This window comes from Chionomys nivalis, chromosome 19, assembly GCF_950005125.1.
Source record: "Chionomys nivalis chromosome 19, mChiNiv1.1, whole genome shotgun sequence".
In the NCBI taxonomy this organism is placed as follows: Eukaryota; Metazoa; Chordata; class Mammalia; order Rodentia; family Cricetidae; genus Chionomys; species Chionomys nivalis.
This window is the reverse complement of record NC_080104.1, coordinates 52,635,046-52,649,329: the sequence shown is the minus strand read 5'-3', so window position 1 is coordinate 52,649,329 and position 14,284 is coordinate 52,635,046. Positions and strand designations below refer to the sequence as shown.

At 39.8% G+C, this 14,284-nt stretch overlaps 1 protein-coding gene across 1 annotated transcript in view; it reads right to left on the bottom strand.

Moving 5' to 3' along the window:
• Positions 1 to 14,284, bottom strand: part of Pcdh15 (protocadherin related 15) — a 1,187,935-nt gene that overhangs the window by 179,598 nt on the left and 994,053 nt on the right. The window contains exons 21-22 of the mRNA XM_057794363.1: positions 13,114 to 13,207; positions 4,594 to 4,722 (exon numbers count right to left, since the gene is read on the bottom strand). Of these exons, the coding sequence (XP_057650346.1) occupies positions 4,594 to 4,722; positions 13,114 to 13,207 (223 nt within the window). The remainder of the gene's footprint in view (positions 1 to 4,593; positions 4,723 to 13,113; positions 13,208 to 14,284) is intronic.

The following is a 14,284-nucleotide window of genomic DNA, read 5'->3' as shown; positions in this document are numbered from 1 at the left end:
GTTTTATTTTATATATATATTTCCTCCATTATTTCTTTTCTATTTCAAGTAGTTGGAAAATATATATAAGCTTCTTTTGTAGAAACTCTAACAGTTATTTGTGAATAGTAAGATCTACATTAATATTTGTTGATTGGTGGTTTATAATATATCCTGTTAATAAAATTTCTTTGAAAAAATTTTGACATGTATGGCCTTAAGCATTGATTAAGGTATTTTCCTTCCTATATAACTTTTTTTTAAAAAAAATTGAACAAAAGTCCCTTCAGCTTTTGTACTAAAACATTGGATTGCTCATATTAAAACACCATTAGAGGATAAACAGAAACCAATAACTCATGCTTAGTACAGTAATTAACCATATGTATCCTGGCTTTGAGACTGTCCTAATAGTCTGCGGTGACAATTAAAATGAAATTTAAAAAGAAGATCATGAGTCATTTAGTGAAATTAATGTATTACATAATTATCATTAGGTAGCAACAGGAGGCCTTTACAAGGCATCAAAATTCCATTGGAAGAACACTGTCATGTTCTCAGAGCTACACAGTCAGATGGATATCAGGCTCTTTGGGGTGTTTTTCTCGTCTTTGTACATTCAAAATTGTTCTGGTTTTGTGTGGAATCCAAGATCACTGCATTGGATGATGAGTGGTAGGTTTAGTGTTTAGTTTTCAAAGCTGAAATACATCTATGTATATGGATGCCCAAAAATGTGAGCCTATTTCCACCTTGTCTGAAGGTCAGAGTTTGAGGTTTTTCAAGGTCATTGGCAACAAGTGTGGCTGCATCTTGGCCTAGGGTGTGGCTACTTGGTGTTTTGGACATTAAGATGGCCCATCCTGGTATATCTACTCCACTCTGACCAAAGGTCAGAGAATTCAATCATACTTCTACTCCTTTTGAACTAAGAAGTTTGACCTAGGGAGTGGCTGCCTTCAGGATATTTGGTCTAGGGTGGGTTCACTGCCTAAACAACAGAATGCTTTTCTCATGAATTAATGGCTTGATATCTCAAAGTATTGAAGCAAGTAACTGTTTAAGTTGTCCTCTGTATCATGTTAAAGCAGTCTTTTGTCTTGTTTCCCCTGTTGTATTAGGGTATAAAAATGTATGGAAAATCAAATGCAGGTGATTTCAATATTCACTCTAACTCCCTCCCAGTACCATAGTCTTCTATTTTATCATTTTTACCCGTGTCTTTGTTCTCTTTACTTATTTTTCTAGTCCCCATGTCCCCACCCTGGTAAGTGGTGTCTTTGTCGAAGCTGGTCCCCGACAGTTCTATACCATTTCTCATCAAATGCAAGAACAAGTATGTGGAGGGGGTCAATGTAATACCTTTTCAGGGATCACTGGGGGAAATAGTAAAATGAATAAAGAAGAAAATAAAAATTAACTACAAATTGATAACTTTATCAGTATTTACTCATGTTTTTTATATAATATCTGAACTCTTATTACTTTAATGCTAGATAAAGAAAGCATGAATGTGTAAATATAAAGATAATTGAACATCTGTTTCATCTGAATAGTCATTACATGATAGAAAGAATCTGTTTTAAACAATACGGTGTTTCAGAGTGGGATTGTAATATAATTCACTTATCAGTGATGGGCTTAGCCTCATGACTGAATTCTTATCCACTGTCTATTTCTCCCTGTGTACAGAGAGTCTCCCATGACAGCAATTAATCTTTGTCACTTACAAATCTGGTGTTCCCCCATATCTGACTCTTTTTGGGTCCCCTGAATCCTCTACAACTAACACAGTATAGAGAAACCTTAATGCTATGGGATGTTTTGTTTATTATACATATGGCATGCCATGTTCCCACTTCCTGTTTTGTGTGGTGACTGTTCTGGTAGAGATTCCCAATCTCCCTTTGTCCCTCTTGCCAATGCAAATCCTCTGTGTGCCTCTCACAGCATCATCATGATGTTTCCACACCAGTCTCTAGTGCAGACTTTTGTCATTTTTCTTGGTGGCTTGTAGAAGCCAGCAGAGTCCTGTACATAGCTGTCACAGCATCTGTCATTCTCTGCTAGTGTTGATCTGCTAGCATCTACCACCACATCTGTTGCCCATATAGAAGAATGTGCCCATTTGCTTATGATGGATAAAGGAAGGCCACAGTGTGTCACTCTACCTTCAATACTGGTAGTAGCCATGACTCAGCCAGAATCAATGACATTTTAGAGGTGTCATTCTGGTACAAATGTTTGTACCCTCCTTCAATGTCCCCTAATGCTAGGCACCTGCTTTTAAAGTGGTAGCTGGTCTAACGACTATTCCTATTTTGGATACTTTTTTTCTATACTCATCTTTACCTCACTTCTAGTACTACCTGAATATACTAAAATTATTGATGTATGTATGTGTTTCTTGAGTGTCTATGTGGTGAATGCACATGTGTATGTGAGTATGTATGCTTCTATGGGCCATGCAGAAGGCAATGAAGGACACTGAGTACCCTGTGCCATCAATCTCCATCTTATCTCTGCACAAGACAGTGTCTATTACAGAACCCGGAGCTGTGCTGGCAGCCAGTGAGCCCCAGTGATCTTTCTGTCTCTACTTCCCACACAGCTGGGATCCAGGTATATTGTCGCCACATCTGGCTTTTTATCTGGTGGCCAGTGATTCAAAGTCAGGGCCAAGTGCTTATGCAGCTAGTGTCCTTACCCACTGTGCCATCTTCATAAACCCCTAGGAAACTATTTCTATGTAAATCTTCTGTCACATGTGATGTCCTCGTATAATCCACATGTGGTACTTGACAGTAGAGATGGCATGAGGGCATGGAGCCATGGGTGGCTTCACACCTGCTCTCTAGTTTGCAATGTAGCATCAGTGACACCACAATGGCTCAGGTTCTCCCCGGTGGTGAGTTGGAGGGGAAGAAAAATGCAAAGTACCTTCTCCCCGGGATTGGAGATGGTGACAGAAAATGATGACCATGGAGTTGGCAGTCAAAGTATTGGCAGAGCTATGAAAGAAGAAAGAGCAGGTTCAAACTAGTCAATCACTCCTAGGACCTGGGCTGGGTAGGTGGCTTGGTGTTTGAGTACTTGTGTGGAAGTGAGAGGATCAGAGTTTAGATCCTCAGAATCCATATTCATGACACGTAGTTATGGTGATAATTCCAACCTTAGAGATGGAGGTAAGGGATCCTCAGAGCAAGGTAGCTATGGTGATTAGATAGATCAGCGATCTCTGGGTTTGATTGACTGAGTCTTCTCCACTAAATAAAGTGAAGGTGCCATCCAGGGTGTTTGCTGACATCTAGTCCAACCAGGACCTCCATATGCAAGCACACCCACACGTGTACACAAACATGCATAAAGCACACACACACACACACACACAAAATGAGGGGAAAAAAAACTCAGTATCTAACATGAAAGTTCAAGTCTACAACAGCATTTAAAGAAAATGTCCTCCACAGTCAGAGAAGATTCTATTAAAACCTAGGTTCTATGTTTGGTTAAGAAGTAGTGGAATTCTAGAAAATTCTTACTCTGAGAACCAACCAGACTCTTTTGAAAAAATGAGCGTGAAGAGCACATCCTTATTCTGAAAGATTGTCCCCACTACTGGAGGATGGTAGACTCTTTGAAAGGTGGAGCCTTGTGGGAGATTCTTGTGCCCTTTGGGGCATGCACTTAGAAGATATTTCTTTCCTCTTCCTGGATCCAGATATGGGCAGTTGACTCAGCTGTACAATTGTGTTGTGGTGTTTGTCCTCTTCAGATGTCCACAGCAATGGACTGCCTGATCTCAGTAAACACTGAGCTAAGCCAGCATCCTGTTTCTAATGTCATTTGCCTAGGATGGTTCCCAGGGGTAAGTCTTAGAGATGCCGCTGGAGGACACCTCTATGCTTCATCTGCAGGAGGAGCTTCAGAGGATACTCTCTGCCTCTAGACACCTCTTATCCTGTGACTTCCGAACCACAAGCTGTGCTGAAGACCAAGCATAGACCAAGTGTGGGAGCCTGGCTACAGTTTAAGAGAAATGAGAGTTCGCCAAAAGCGACTGCAGAGCTGAGGTTATGGCTGAGTGAATGAGTGTTCCAGTAATAGGCAAAGCTGTGGGCTCTTCCCTAGCACTGAAGATGAATGCTGCAGAAAAGAGCCACCATGCCCGCATAGGAAGTAGAGGAGCACACCTAGAAATTAATCCTAGAGTGTGCAAAAGTACACAAGGAGTAGAGTCTTAAGCACAGATTTATAATATCAAATGAATTCGCATCTAGTGTTCGATATTTTGAATTAGGAAGGTCCACAGCCAAATCTAATGGTATACTGAAATACAGTTTTCTAGACATATTTCATTTTTTCCCAGAAAATAAAATTAGATGTGTTAAGTTAGAAAGGAATACTCTAATATCGACCTATGTTTAAATTACACAGTATCATTAAATATGACACATAAAAATCAAATGTACAGGATTTGGCTATGAAATGGTCATAGAGAGTACTCAAAGAGTCATTTAATAGATCACCCGAACTGTGTCTCTTTTCGAAACTACAATGTAAGAAATTAGGTCCCTCCAAACAACATTTAAGTTACATGATTATTCCGCTTACCCTCACTTGTCCCACAAAGGCATTGGCTTCCTCCTCCAGCACGGAGAGGTTCCTGGGCAGATAGGGATCAAACACAGGAGCGTTGTCATTGACATCTGTCACCACCACGTTCACAGTGGCAGTAGAGGTCTGAAAGGAAAAGAGAAGAAGATTGTGAGAGGTGAGAAGAGTGGCCATCATTTTGGATTCAGTTGTGTCCACATTGGTTTTTCTTTATCTGAAAAGCATTTGGTCCTTAGCTTTCCAAAGAAAAAAAAAGACATAGAATATAAAAGAATCAGCTTGAAAGCCTCAAATACCTCAAAAAAAAAAAAGACGAAGAAAGTTGATGATGATATCAAAGGGCACACGTCTTGCTGAGAATGCCAAGTATTTCCTGGAGGCTTACCTCTCAGGTGATGCTACCTTTATTTAATTCACATGTGTGAGCATTTGTTTCTACACACTCTCACCCTTTCATCCAAAGAATATACTATCCTGTAGTTTTTCTCACTTGTGTATTTCCCTGTCTAAACATAAATACATATACTATCAAATAGCATGGTGTATAAATAAGCATTTTCAGACAAGATGACACTGTCAGAATATATCACCTTAGTAAGTTTCCATGTTCACATTTAAAGCAAGAATTTAACCCCATGAAATTATTATTATATTAAATTAACATTGAAATTGCTATGTTCTAAGTCCCCAGACAATGACATTAGTGTCAGTTAAGCCACCCGTTTTTGTGGAAGCTGTTTTCTTACAGGGAAATCTTGGCTTAGTGAACCAGAAAATGTTATAGAGTTCTTGGAGTCAGTAAATTTGTCTTTATGTGTGACTTCAGTGTGAGCCGCCATCTAACCTGGCTTCTTTCCCTCTCTGTCTCAGTGTGGGGTGGGTGGCACAAACCAAACACAGAAGGAAAGAACCCTAATAAGTTAAGCCATACAATATGGTATGATACTAAAATGCTTAGTTACAGGCCAATGAGATATAAGAGGAAAAGAGAATAAAAATCCCATGAGAGTTTGGTACAAGATTTAAGAAAATATAAACACATTGAGACCTAAACACCAACGAAAGTATTTACACGAAAAGTTTCTGTTAGTCTGTGGGTAATGTGCAATGAAACTAGACACAGCACATGAGCTGCAGTGGGTGGCTCTATAGAGGTGGTGCAGCAGTCAGCAAGGGCAAAGACACACAGTAGGGTTTCTTGACTGCCAGAACGGAATGGCCTGGTAAATGACTCTATGATCGGTTGTAAACAACACAGCTCCTCACTTGCCTGCAGGAGTAACGATGCTTTCTCGAGCTTCCAAGAATTCTATTCTAAACTGTTTCTACTTCAACAAAATCAAGAGCCATCTTTCATAGAACTTTACCCGAAACCTCCGTATCTATTCTATAACACATTCAGTTGTCATCAAAAATTACCATGCATCACATGGGTGGCTTGTTTATTTGTGTTCATTGATAACTTATCCCATCATAATTTAGAGCTATGTATACACGATTTATATGCATTTAATGTCCCACCACGCTTTGCTTTAAAGACATGAACAGAGGCACAAAAGCATTCTGTAGCCCATATATGAAAACTACCCAATACCCATCCACAGCAGATATTTGTAAAGGGTTTTACTCATATGGTGACCCAATGCCACGAATGATCCTGTAGTATGGTTCCGGGACATAAGCTTAAGTGACAGAAGTCACTCACAATCATATGTAGTTACAGCACTTCACTGACATAGGTGACAACCCTACACACTGACGGGAGCCATAGGACAGCAAGGAGAGCTGGAGAAAGTCCTGCATCACAGAGGGCTAGGGAGTGCCCAAGTATGGGATAATTTGCTTCTTGCAATGGGCAATGCTCACAGCTGCTTTCACACTGTGGAAACTCATCACGCTTTCCAGTTATGGTTTGTGTACTCTTCTCTTTACATATTTCCAATGATACCGTTTAATTTAAAAGATGCAGACAAACAAATACACATGTGTGTACGTATTCTGTGAACTTATATAAAGAAATTAAAATGTTTTCTGACTAGATGGAGTGCAGGTGTTTTATTTTCCCCTTGTAACATTAATATATTTCTCAAATGTTCTCCCAGAGAGCTACATTGCTTCTATAACAGAAAAATATTTGAACAAATGTTATTTCATTTCAAGTTATGTTGTAAGTGAAACCAGTTTTTTTTAAAATGTGTTTTATGGGAGCAGTATTTCCCAGTTTGCCTGAGGGTGAGCAAGGTATTAATTCTGACAGCTTAAGCTAAGACCTCAGAGTGGCTGTGCCGGTGTTGCTGGCATTTCTTCAAGCTACCTTTATGTCCACCTCTGCCTTTCTTTCTTTTTTTTTTTTTATTTTTTGGTTTTTTCGAGACAGGGTTTCTCTGTGGTTTTGGAGCCTGTCCTGGAACTAGCTCTTGTAGATCAGGCTGGTCTCGAACTCACAGAGATCTGCCTGCCTCTGCCTCCCGCACCTCTGCCTTTCTTATCAATTTATTATGTTTTTAAATTCTCCTTCCTCCCAGGGAATAGTAGGCTGGCAGACTATCTTGGATCCTCTATCAAAGACTGTGACCTCTGGCTGGCTGATGCACAGGGGAACTGAGTTATCGCTGAGGAAATGACCTATTGATGGGAACTTGGGCATCCTTTTCTGTGCTGTTCTGAGTGTTAGAGGAAATGTCAGGAATCTGCATTGCTGAGCAAGTTCTATTTCATACATTTTAAGAGAGGGACGAGTCCCACGTCAAAGTTGCCCGGTGGTCAACTGCACATTAGGCTCTACTTGACTTGATATCTACTGGTCATCCTCTTGACTGTGCTGACATCGTCATAGACTGCCTGACTACAGGGCATGATGGTTTTAAATTTTAGATTGGTCGGGAATATAGTTACCCTATGGTTCAACATGGCTCAGGCTTCACTCTAAGGATAGATTCTAGGTTTTAAATCTTAATTACCAAAAAATGAACATAGTCTGTGCTGATAAAGGTATGATTAAAGGACCCTTCTCACAATTAATTCTATAAGTCAATTTGTAATATGACAATCAACAAATATCAAACCAGTAAACCTAATAAATAAGACAATTGACATCAAATACTGGTAAGGATGTGAGTAAAAGGGGCCCACCATTGACTGGTGCAGGGAATCCTAACAAAGCTAAAACTAAATCTACAATATGACCCAGTATATACCACTCCTTGGCATATGCCCACAGGACTCAACATCCAACTTCACAGATACTGGTTCAGCTATGTTTATTGGTGCCTTTTCCACAATAGCTAGGAAGTAGAAACAACCTAAACATCCTTCAGTTGATGAATAGATACTAAAAATGAGGTACAGAACAGTGTGGATATTATTCAGCTGTAAAAACAATGAAATCATAAAGACTTCAGGGAAGGGGGCAGAACTAGGGTTAACAAATGCCCTCCTATGTGTTGTTCTCGGGTCTGCACCTTGCGATGCACATATACAACCTCAAGTAATGGCAGGTACAAGGAAATGGAAAGAGACCACTGGGCAGGGATGTAGAAGAGGGTCTCTGGAGAGGAGAATGGTAGGACAAGGGCATTATGAAGTCAGACATAGTAAAAGCGGGGAAGGCTGTGGGAGCCCGCAGTGTGACTCCACTCCATTTTGACTTAAGGTCAGAGTTCAAGCTTGTTAACAGGAAGTCTGACCTAAGAACGGTCATTTGACATTTTGTTACTCAAGGCCAAATAACAAGTTCTTTGGCCAAAGGTGTGGTTACTAGATGGTTTGGCCAATTAAGGAGGTAATTATGTTTGTTTGTTCCTTGAACCATGGTAAGGAAGTCTTTTGCCCTCCCCTTTTACTTTGGGTATATAAGACTAGGAGAAATAAATTTGAGGCTTCTACAATTCACTGAGAGCCCCCTCCCCCCATTCTATCTTGTCTTTTGTCTTTTTTTTTTCTTAATCCTCACACCCTTTGTCAGGTATTGTTTCACAAGGCAGCTGGTGCAGACAGAAGACTTTAACTTGGGAAGGGGTATGGAGATAAAGCATTGGTAGAGGGAGGAAGGCGTGAATATCACTGAGACTGTCTGAAAAAGCCATAGGCAAATATAGTATTTCACAAGGTCATTTAAACACATGCAGAATTCGACACTGGGGAATAGTGCCCTCTACCCAGAGCCATAAATTATCTAACAAAATCCTCAGTTTCAAGAATGGGAAACCTCCCTTGAAGTTGTGGGTTGCAGGGTAACCAGAAGACTCCAAAACAATATAGGCTGTGTCATTGTCCTCTGGAGCTCCAAACTTGAAGCTTGTACTCCATTGTTGAAGACACCACGAACTTTTGACACTGGAATTGGAAGAAAATGGACTCACAGAGACGGCAGCATGCACAGGGTCGGCAGTGGTCATCATTAGATGGGGGTCCTAGGACTAAAAGGAGAAAATGGGTGCACGCTCCCATTCCTAATGCAGGAACTGACCTGGAAGCCTCCTCCATGAGAACTCTCGCTCACAGTATTAGAAATTGCTATTCAAGCTACCAAGGGAGAAAAGCAATTGGAAGTTTTACCCAGCTATAAAGTCAATGAACCCCAATAATGCTCAGGAGAAATAAAGCTACTTACAGAACATACAGTCCTCACATCCAGATAACAAAAAGTTTATTCATATTTCAGAAATTCATTTTTGTTGTAAAAATGGAAGTTTAAAAGGTTGAGAAAATTACAATGTATGACTTAAAGGTAGATTTTTTTTTAGTGCCAAATAAAATAAGGGAGTGGAAGGTCAGTAGTGGAAACACTACCTAGAGAATGATAATGGAAATAATGATGATGATGATAATGATAATGATGATAATAATAACAATAATAATAATAACAGCAGCCAGCTTTCTTGAAGCTCAAGTATCAAGAGCCAGGGGAATCTTATCTTATTTAGGTCACTGGCTTTCCTCTGTGATTTGGAAAAACGTTCTTCCTGCCATTGAGGCTGAGCTGTAAAATTTTTCAAGGGAGAAAACAAGGAAAAGAGAGCATCATTTATAAAGATGGAGCAGGGGAGAGATCTGGGGATGATGGAAGAGAGACTCAGAAGAAGGGGGGCAGAGCACACGGTCTCTCTCCTCACCCATCCCTGATTCCTGGAGACACCATGGAGGTGGTTGGCACATTCTACCCAAGTGGAAGCTAGTCATAGAGAGAGGAAGAGGAATTTGTGATAATCAAATCATATCCATGAACGCAGAGTCAAGTTGGCCCAGGTTTTCAATCACATTTTGTTTTAGTCTGGCTTTGTTGGACAGGCCTTGTTCAGAATTAAGAAACATCACATAAGATGTCTTAAAAGGACAGAGTAAGTGTAAAACCCTTCCAAGGAAAAGGGAAGCCAGAGTCTGAGAACCTACAAGCAGTTGCTGGGAGTACCTGTAACAATGTGTAACTGCTTAAATGCCAAGAAGCACGAGGCGTTCCATCAAAACCTCTCCCAGCTACAGTTTGGCAAGCTCATAAACAAGCAGCAACTCTAAATGAGCATAATTATTAGTATGTGAAAAATGAATGTAATTATTAATATGTGAAAAAATGACTTATTTCTGTGAAGATTAATAAAATCTACACATTTATAATAATAAACTGTAGTTAGCTTGCTGAGGTTTTTAATTATTTAGAATGAAAGCAGAAAAAATAAAATATAAGAAAATCAAATTATGTAAAAAACAAATCCTCTCCAAAATTTACAATAAGAAATATAGTGTGAGGATCCTTATTTATTTTCTCATTGGAATTTAAAGAGACAAGAGATCTTCATAAAAATTTATCCTGGCAATTTATTTGATATAGATTAATTTTAACTTAATTCTACAGTTTGTTCGAAAAATTATTTTGTTATGGTTGCCCAAAAGTTAAAAAGCTTAAATAAGAGAAGTGTTTTTAAACTACAGAATACATTACAATATATTGTGTAGTTTTTTTTTTTTTCAGGTACTGGCTGTACCTGGCCCCTAAAAGTATATTTCCCAGTGTTGGAGAGATGTCTCAGCAGTTAACAGCTGATTCTGCTTCTGCCAGCGTCCTGACTTCAGCCCCAGCACTCACACAGGGCAGCTCAGAACTGCTTACAACATCATAACTTCAGTGCTCTCTTCTGGCCTCTGCAGGCATCTGCATGTATGTGTACAATCTCCCCATTAAAGATTCTAAAAATGCATATATAACAAATTACATGAATGATTAAACTATTCAAATCAAATATGGTTGGTTCAAAATCCAAACATTACAATATTTGTTTTCAATACAAACTTTGGAAACCAGTCCAGAACTTATCCCAAAGCAACAAGTTTTTAAAGCTGAACGAGACCTTAATAATTAAAGAATGAGAAAATAGAAACCTAGACTTGCTGTGACCCAGAAAGCAGAGCTGAGATCCACACGCCATGACAGAAAATGCCCTGCTGTCACACAGCAGCTGTAACATACGGCCTGCGTAAATGAACAGCACCGTGCTTAGCAGAAGGCGGCTCTGGCCCAGACAGTGAACATGCTGGCTAGTCTCCATCTCGTCCGTTCTCTGAGGCATTTTATTTTGGAGGGTAGGCCTAAAATATCCTCGGTGATGTCACCGCTGCCATTAATTCCCGACTGATGCTTTGATTCTCCCCGAAGCTATGTGTACCCTTTACTTTACTTGTACCCATGGTTGGCCTGAATGACATTTTGTTCTAATTACACCCTTTATATAGCTACTTAAATATTTCATTTCCTTAGCACCCTCTCTCAGTTGTTGACTTGCTAGGGTGACTCAGTAATCTCTAATATTATTGGTTTTTAAAATTTATTTTCACTCTGGCCACAGTCTCCCCTGTTTCTTCTCCCTACAGTCCTCTCCCCTCCATTCCCACTCCCCAATCCACTTATTAAGGTGCCATGTTTTGTTGGTGCTAGAGGAAAGTTTGCCGTTTCCTGGACTCGGTAACCTTTAATCATCAGTGAAGTTGCAGGTTCCTCCTAGAGAGTCTGACTCTCCCACACTCCTGTAACACTGGCACGCTATGAATCACACATGTCTCAGCATTCTTTGACCTGTGTTTTAATACCTGCATAGTGCTTACCAAAATCTTTAAAATGTCAAATAGTTCTTATGGGAAGATTATAAGGGCCAATTATCTCTATTTTTCTTAACTCTATGAAGATTTTAAAATTATTTCAGTATTTGATATGTTTTCATCTAGATAACTTTTCTCAGCAATCTACCTGATATGAATGTTCGAAACACATTCTCCTATATTCAGACAAGTTGACATAGAGAACAAAGTCAATTCAAGGAACTAGAGTATGCTACTGTTGACCTGGATGACGCACCTACACATTTCATAGGTTCAAAATTATTTCTAGGCAGCTGTGTTGAGTTGACAGATAAGCAGCTGGCTAAAGGAGATGAAACATGGGGCCTGGGGGTATAGTTTAATCTATGAAACCTGTGTGTTACAAGCATGAGGAACCCAAATGAGCTGGGCATGATGGCACAAACTTGTAAGTCCTATGTTAGTGGTGTTGAGACGGAAAAATCCCTGGGGCTTGCTGGCCAGCCAGCCTAATCTGAAAACCAGCTCCTGGGTCAAGGCTTGAGGCTGACCTCTACCCTGCAATTGTGCACGTACTGGTACACACATGAACACATGTATACATACATCTCATACATGCACACACACGAGAGAGAGAGAGAGAGAGAGAGAGAGAGAGAGAGAGAGAGAGAGAGAGAGAATAATAAAATGGAAATCAAAAACTGATTAATAAAGTACAACCAGTGACTAAAACGCTGCACTATTTGAAATCCAGATATGGAGACTGTGAGCAAAAGGATTGAAAGAACACAGACAAATGGTGTTTAATTCTAGACTTTTGTAATGGTCATCTGTGGTAAAGGCTCAGGCCAGACTCTGGGCTTGATCGCCAGAGGTTAAAATAAAGGAAAGAAACAAAGCATACGACAAAATCTCCAGAAAGATAAACTCAATTTATTTATACCTAAAACTGATGATAGGTCTAGAATAAAGTGGGAAATAGAATTTACCTCTCTAAAATTATAGGTAGCTTTAATTGGAGATCATTAATGATCTGTGTGGACACCTCTGGCCTCAATTGGCCCAATTTTCTAGGCACTACAACCTCTCCCATTCCCGCCTCTTGAAGAGCTGGACCGAGAAGAACATGTTCAACCCACAAAGCCTCAGGAGGCACTCTGCTGCTGTTTGGGACTGACACAGGGCGAGGACTGGTAGAGAAAGTCTGCGTTCAGATTCTCTGTGAGTTGTGATGATAAAATGGCAAGAATGTGGATCACAAGGGTCTGTTCTGCAAATCAAAGGCCGAGGTACAGGACAGTCCCAGAGTCTGGATCTCTCTGTTAGGAAGCACTTTGTTTGGTGGCTAAGGCTCCTCATGGCCGTCACACATTTTTTAGAGTGTAGGGACACGGACTCTTTGGTTTCCTTAGTCTTGCTTTGAGCACCCTTCCCAGTGATCATACTTACCCCATCGGGTCTCCCGTCTGAGGCTGTGACTATGAGGATGTAGCGGTCTGTACTCTCCCTGTCTAGCGCCTTCCCTAGCGTGAGAATCCCCGTGCTAGAGGCAGAGAGAGAAACAAAAAGACAGTGTATCATGTGAGTTGTTCTTTTCCTGACTTGGATGTAAAGGTCCCTGCAGACCTTTGCACCTCTCTCTCCTCTCCCTCCCTCTCTTCCCTCTCCTCATCCCTCCTCCTTGCACCCCTATTTCCACCCTGCCTCTGACCTTTACTCATGTTCATGCCTTACCTTTGCTTGTCCCCCGCCCCCACTGGTTTCTATTCCTCCCTACAAATAAAAAATTGCATATTTCCTTTTATATATCTCATGAAGCAGAAGAGGGTCCATTGGTAAGAACTATTTTGATTATTTTTATCCACTTTGCGTAATCATAAACTGAGTATTAAAGTGTGATTCCAGGGCGCACGCTGAAATCAGAAATGATCCTTTAAAGTTGTTGAGATTCTTAGCAATAAGGAGGAAATTGCAAACCTGAATGAGATCACAGAGATGATTCTCAACCTTCTAGTGGGAAAATCAAGCAAAACAACATCATTATGGTTAACTCATTCCTGGGAGAGACATGATTCCTTGTGAGTCATGATTTCAAAGTAAAAGGCTCCATGGTTCCCAGGCAACATGACAATTCTCAGAGCAGGCTCCCTTCCAAATATCATGTGTTTTCGTATGTAATGCAAAGTGCTCCACTTGGAGACAAGCTTTCTATTGGACAAATTCTATGATGAAGCCTATTTTCTTTTGCATGTCCCATTTACAAAAAAAAATCAGGTAATTCAAAGAGTATATTAAATTTGCAGTGTGCCAAATTTTTAATAGTTATTTTTATTTCCATACGTACACTTAAATTTATAAGGGTTTTGTGAGGGAATCATATTATATATTTTATATCATTTATAATAAATTATAATTAGTGTTCATGTGCCCATTTAAGAAAATTTAAATATATGTTTGTGTACATACTAGAAATTATATTATTTGCTTATTTTTATGAAATTTAAAGTGATATTCAATCCAAGTAACCCAATTTAAATAAAGTATTATCTTTAGAATTATTTAATTCTACCCCTTTACTACCCGGTATAAATATCCCCTGTGCATACTTTCCTCCAAAGTA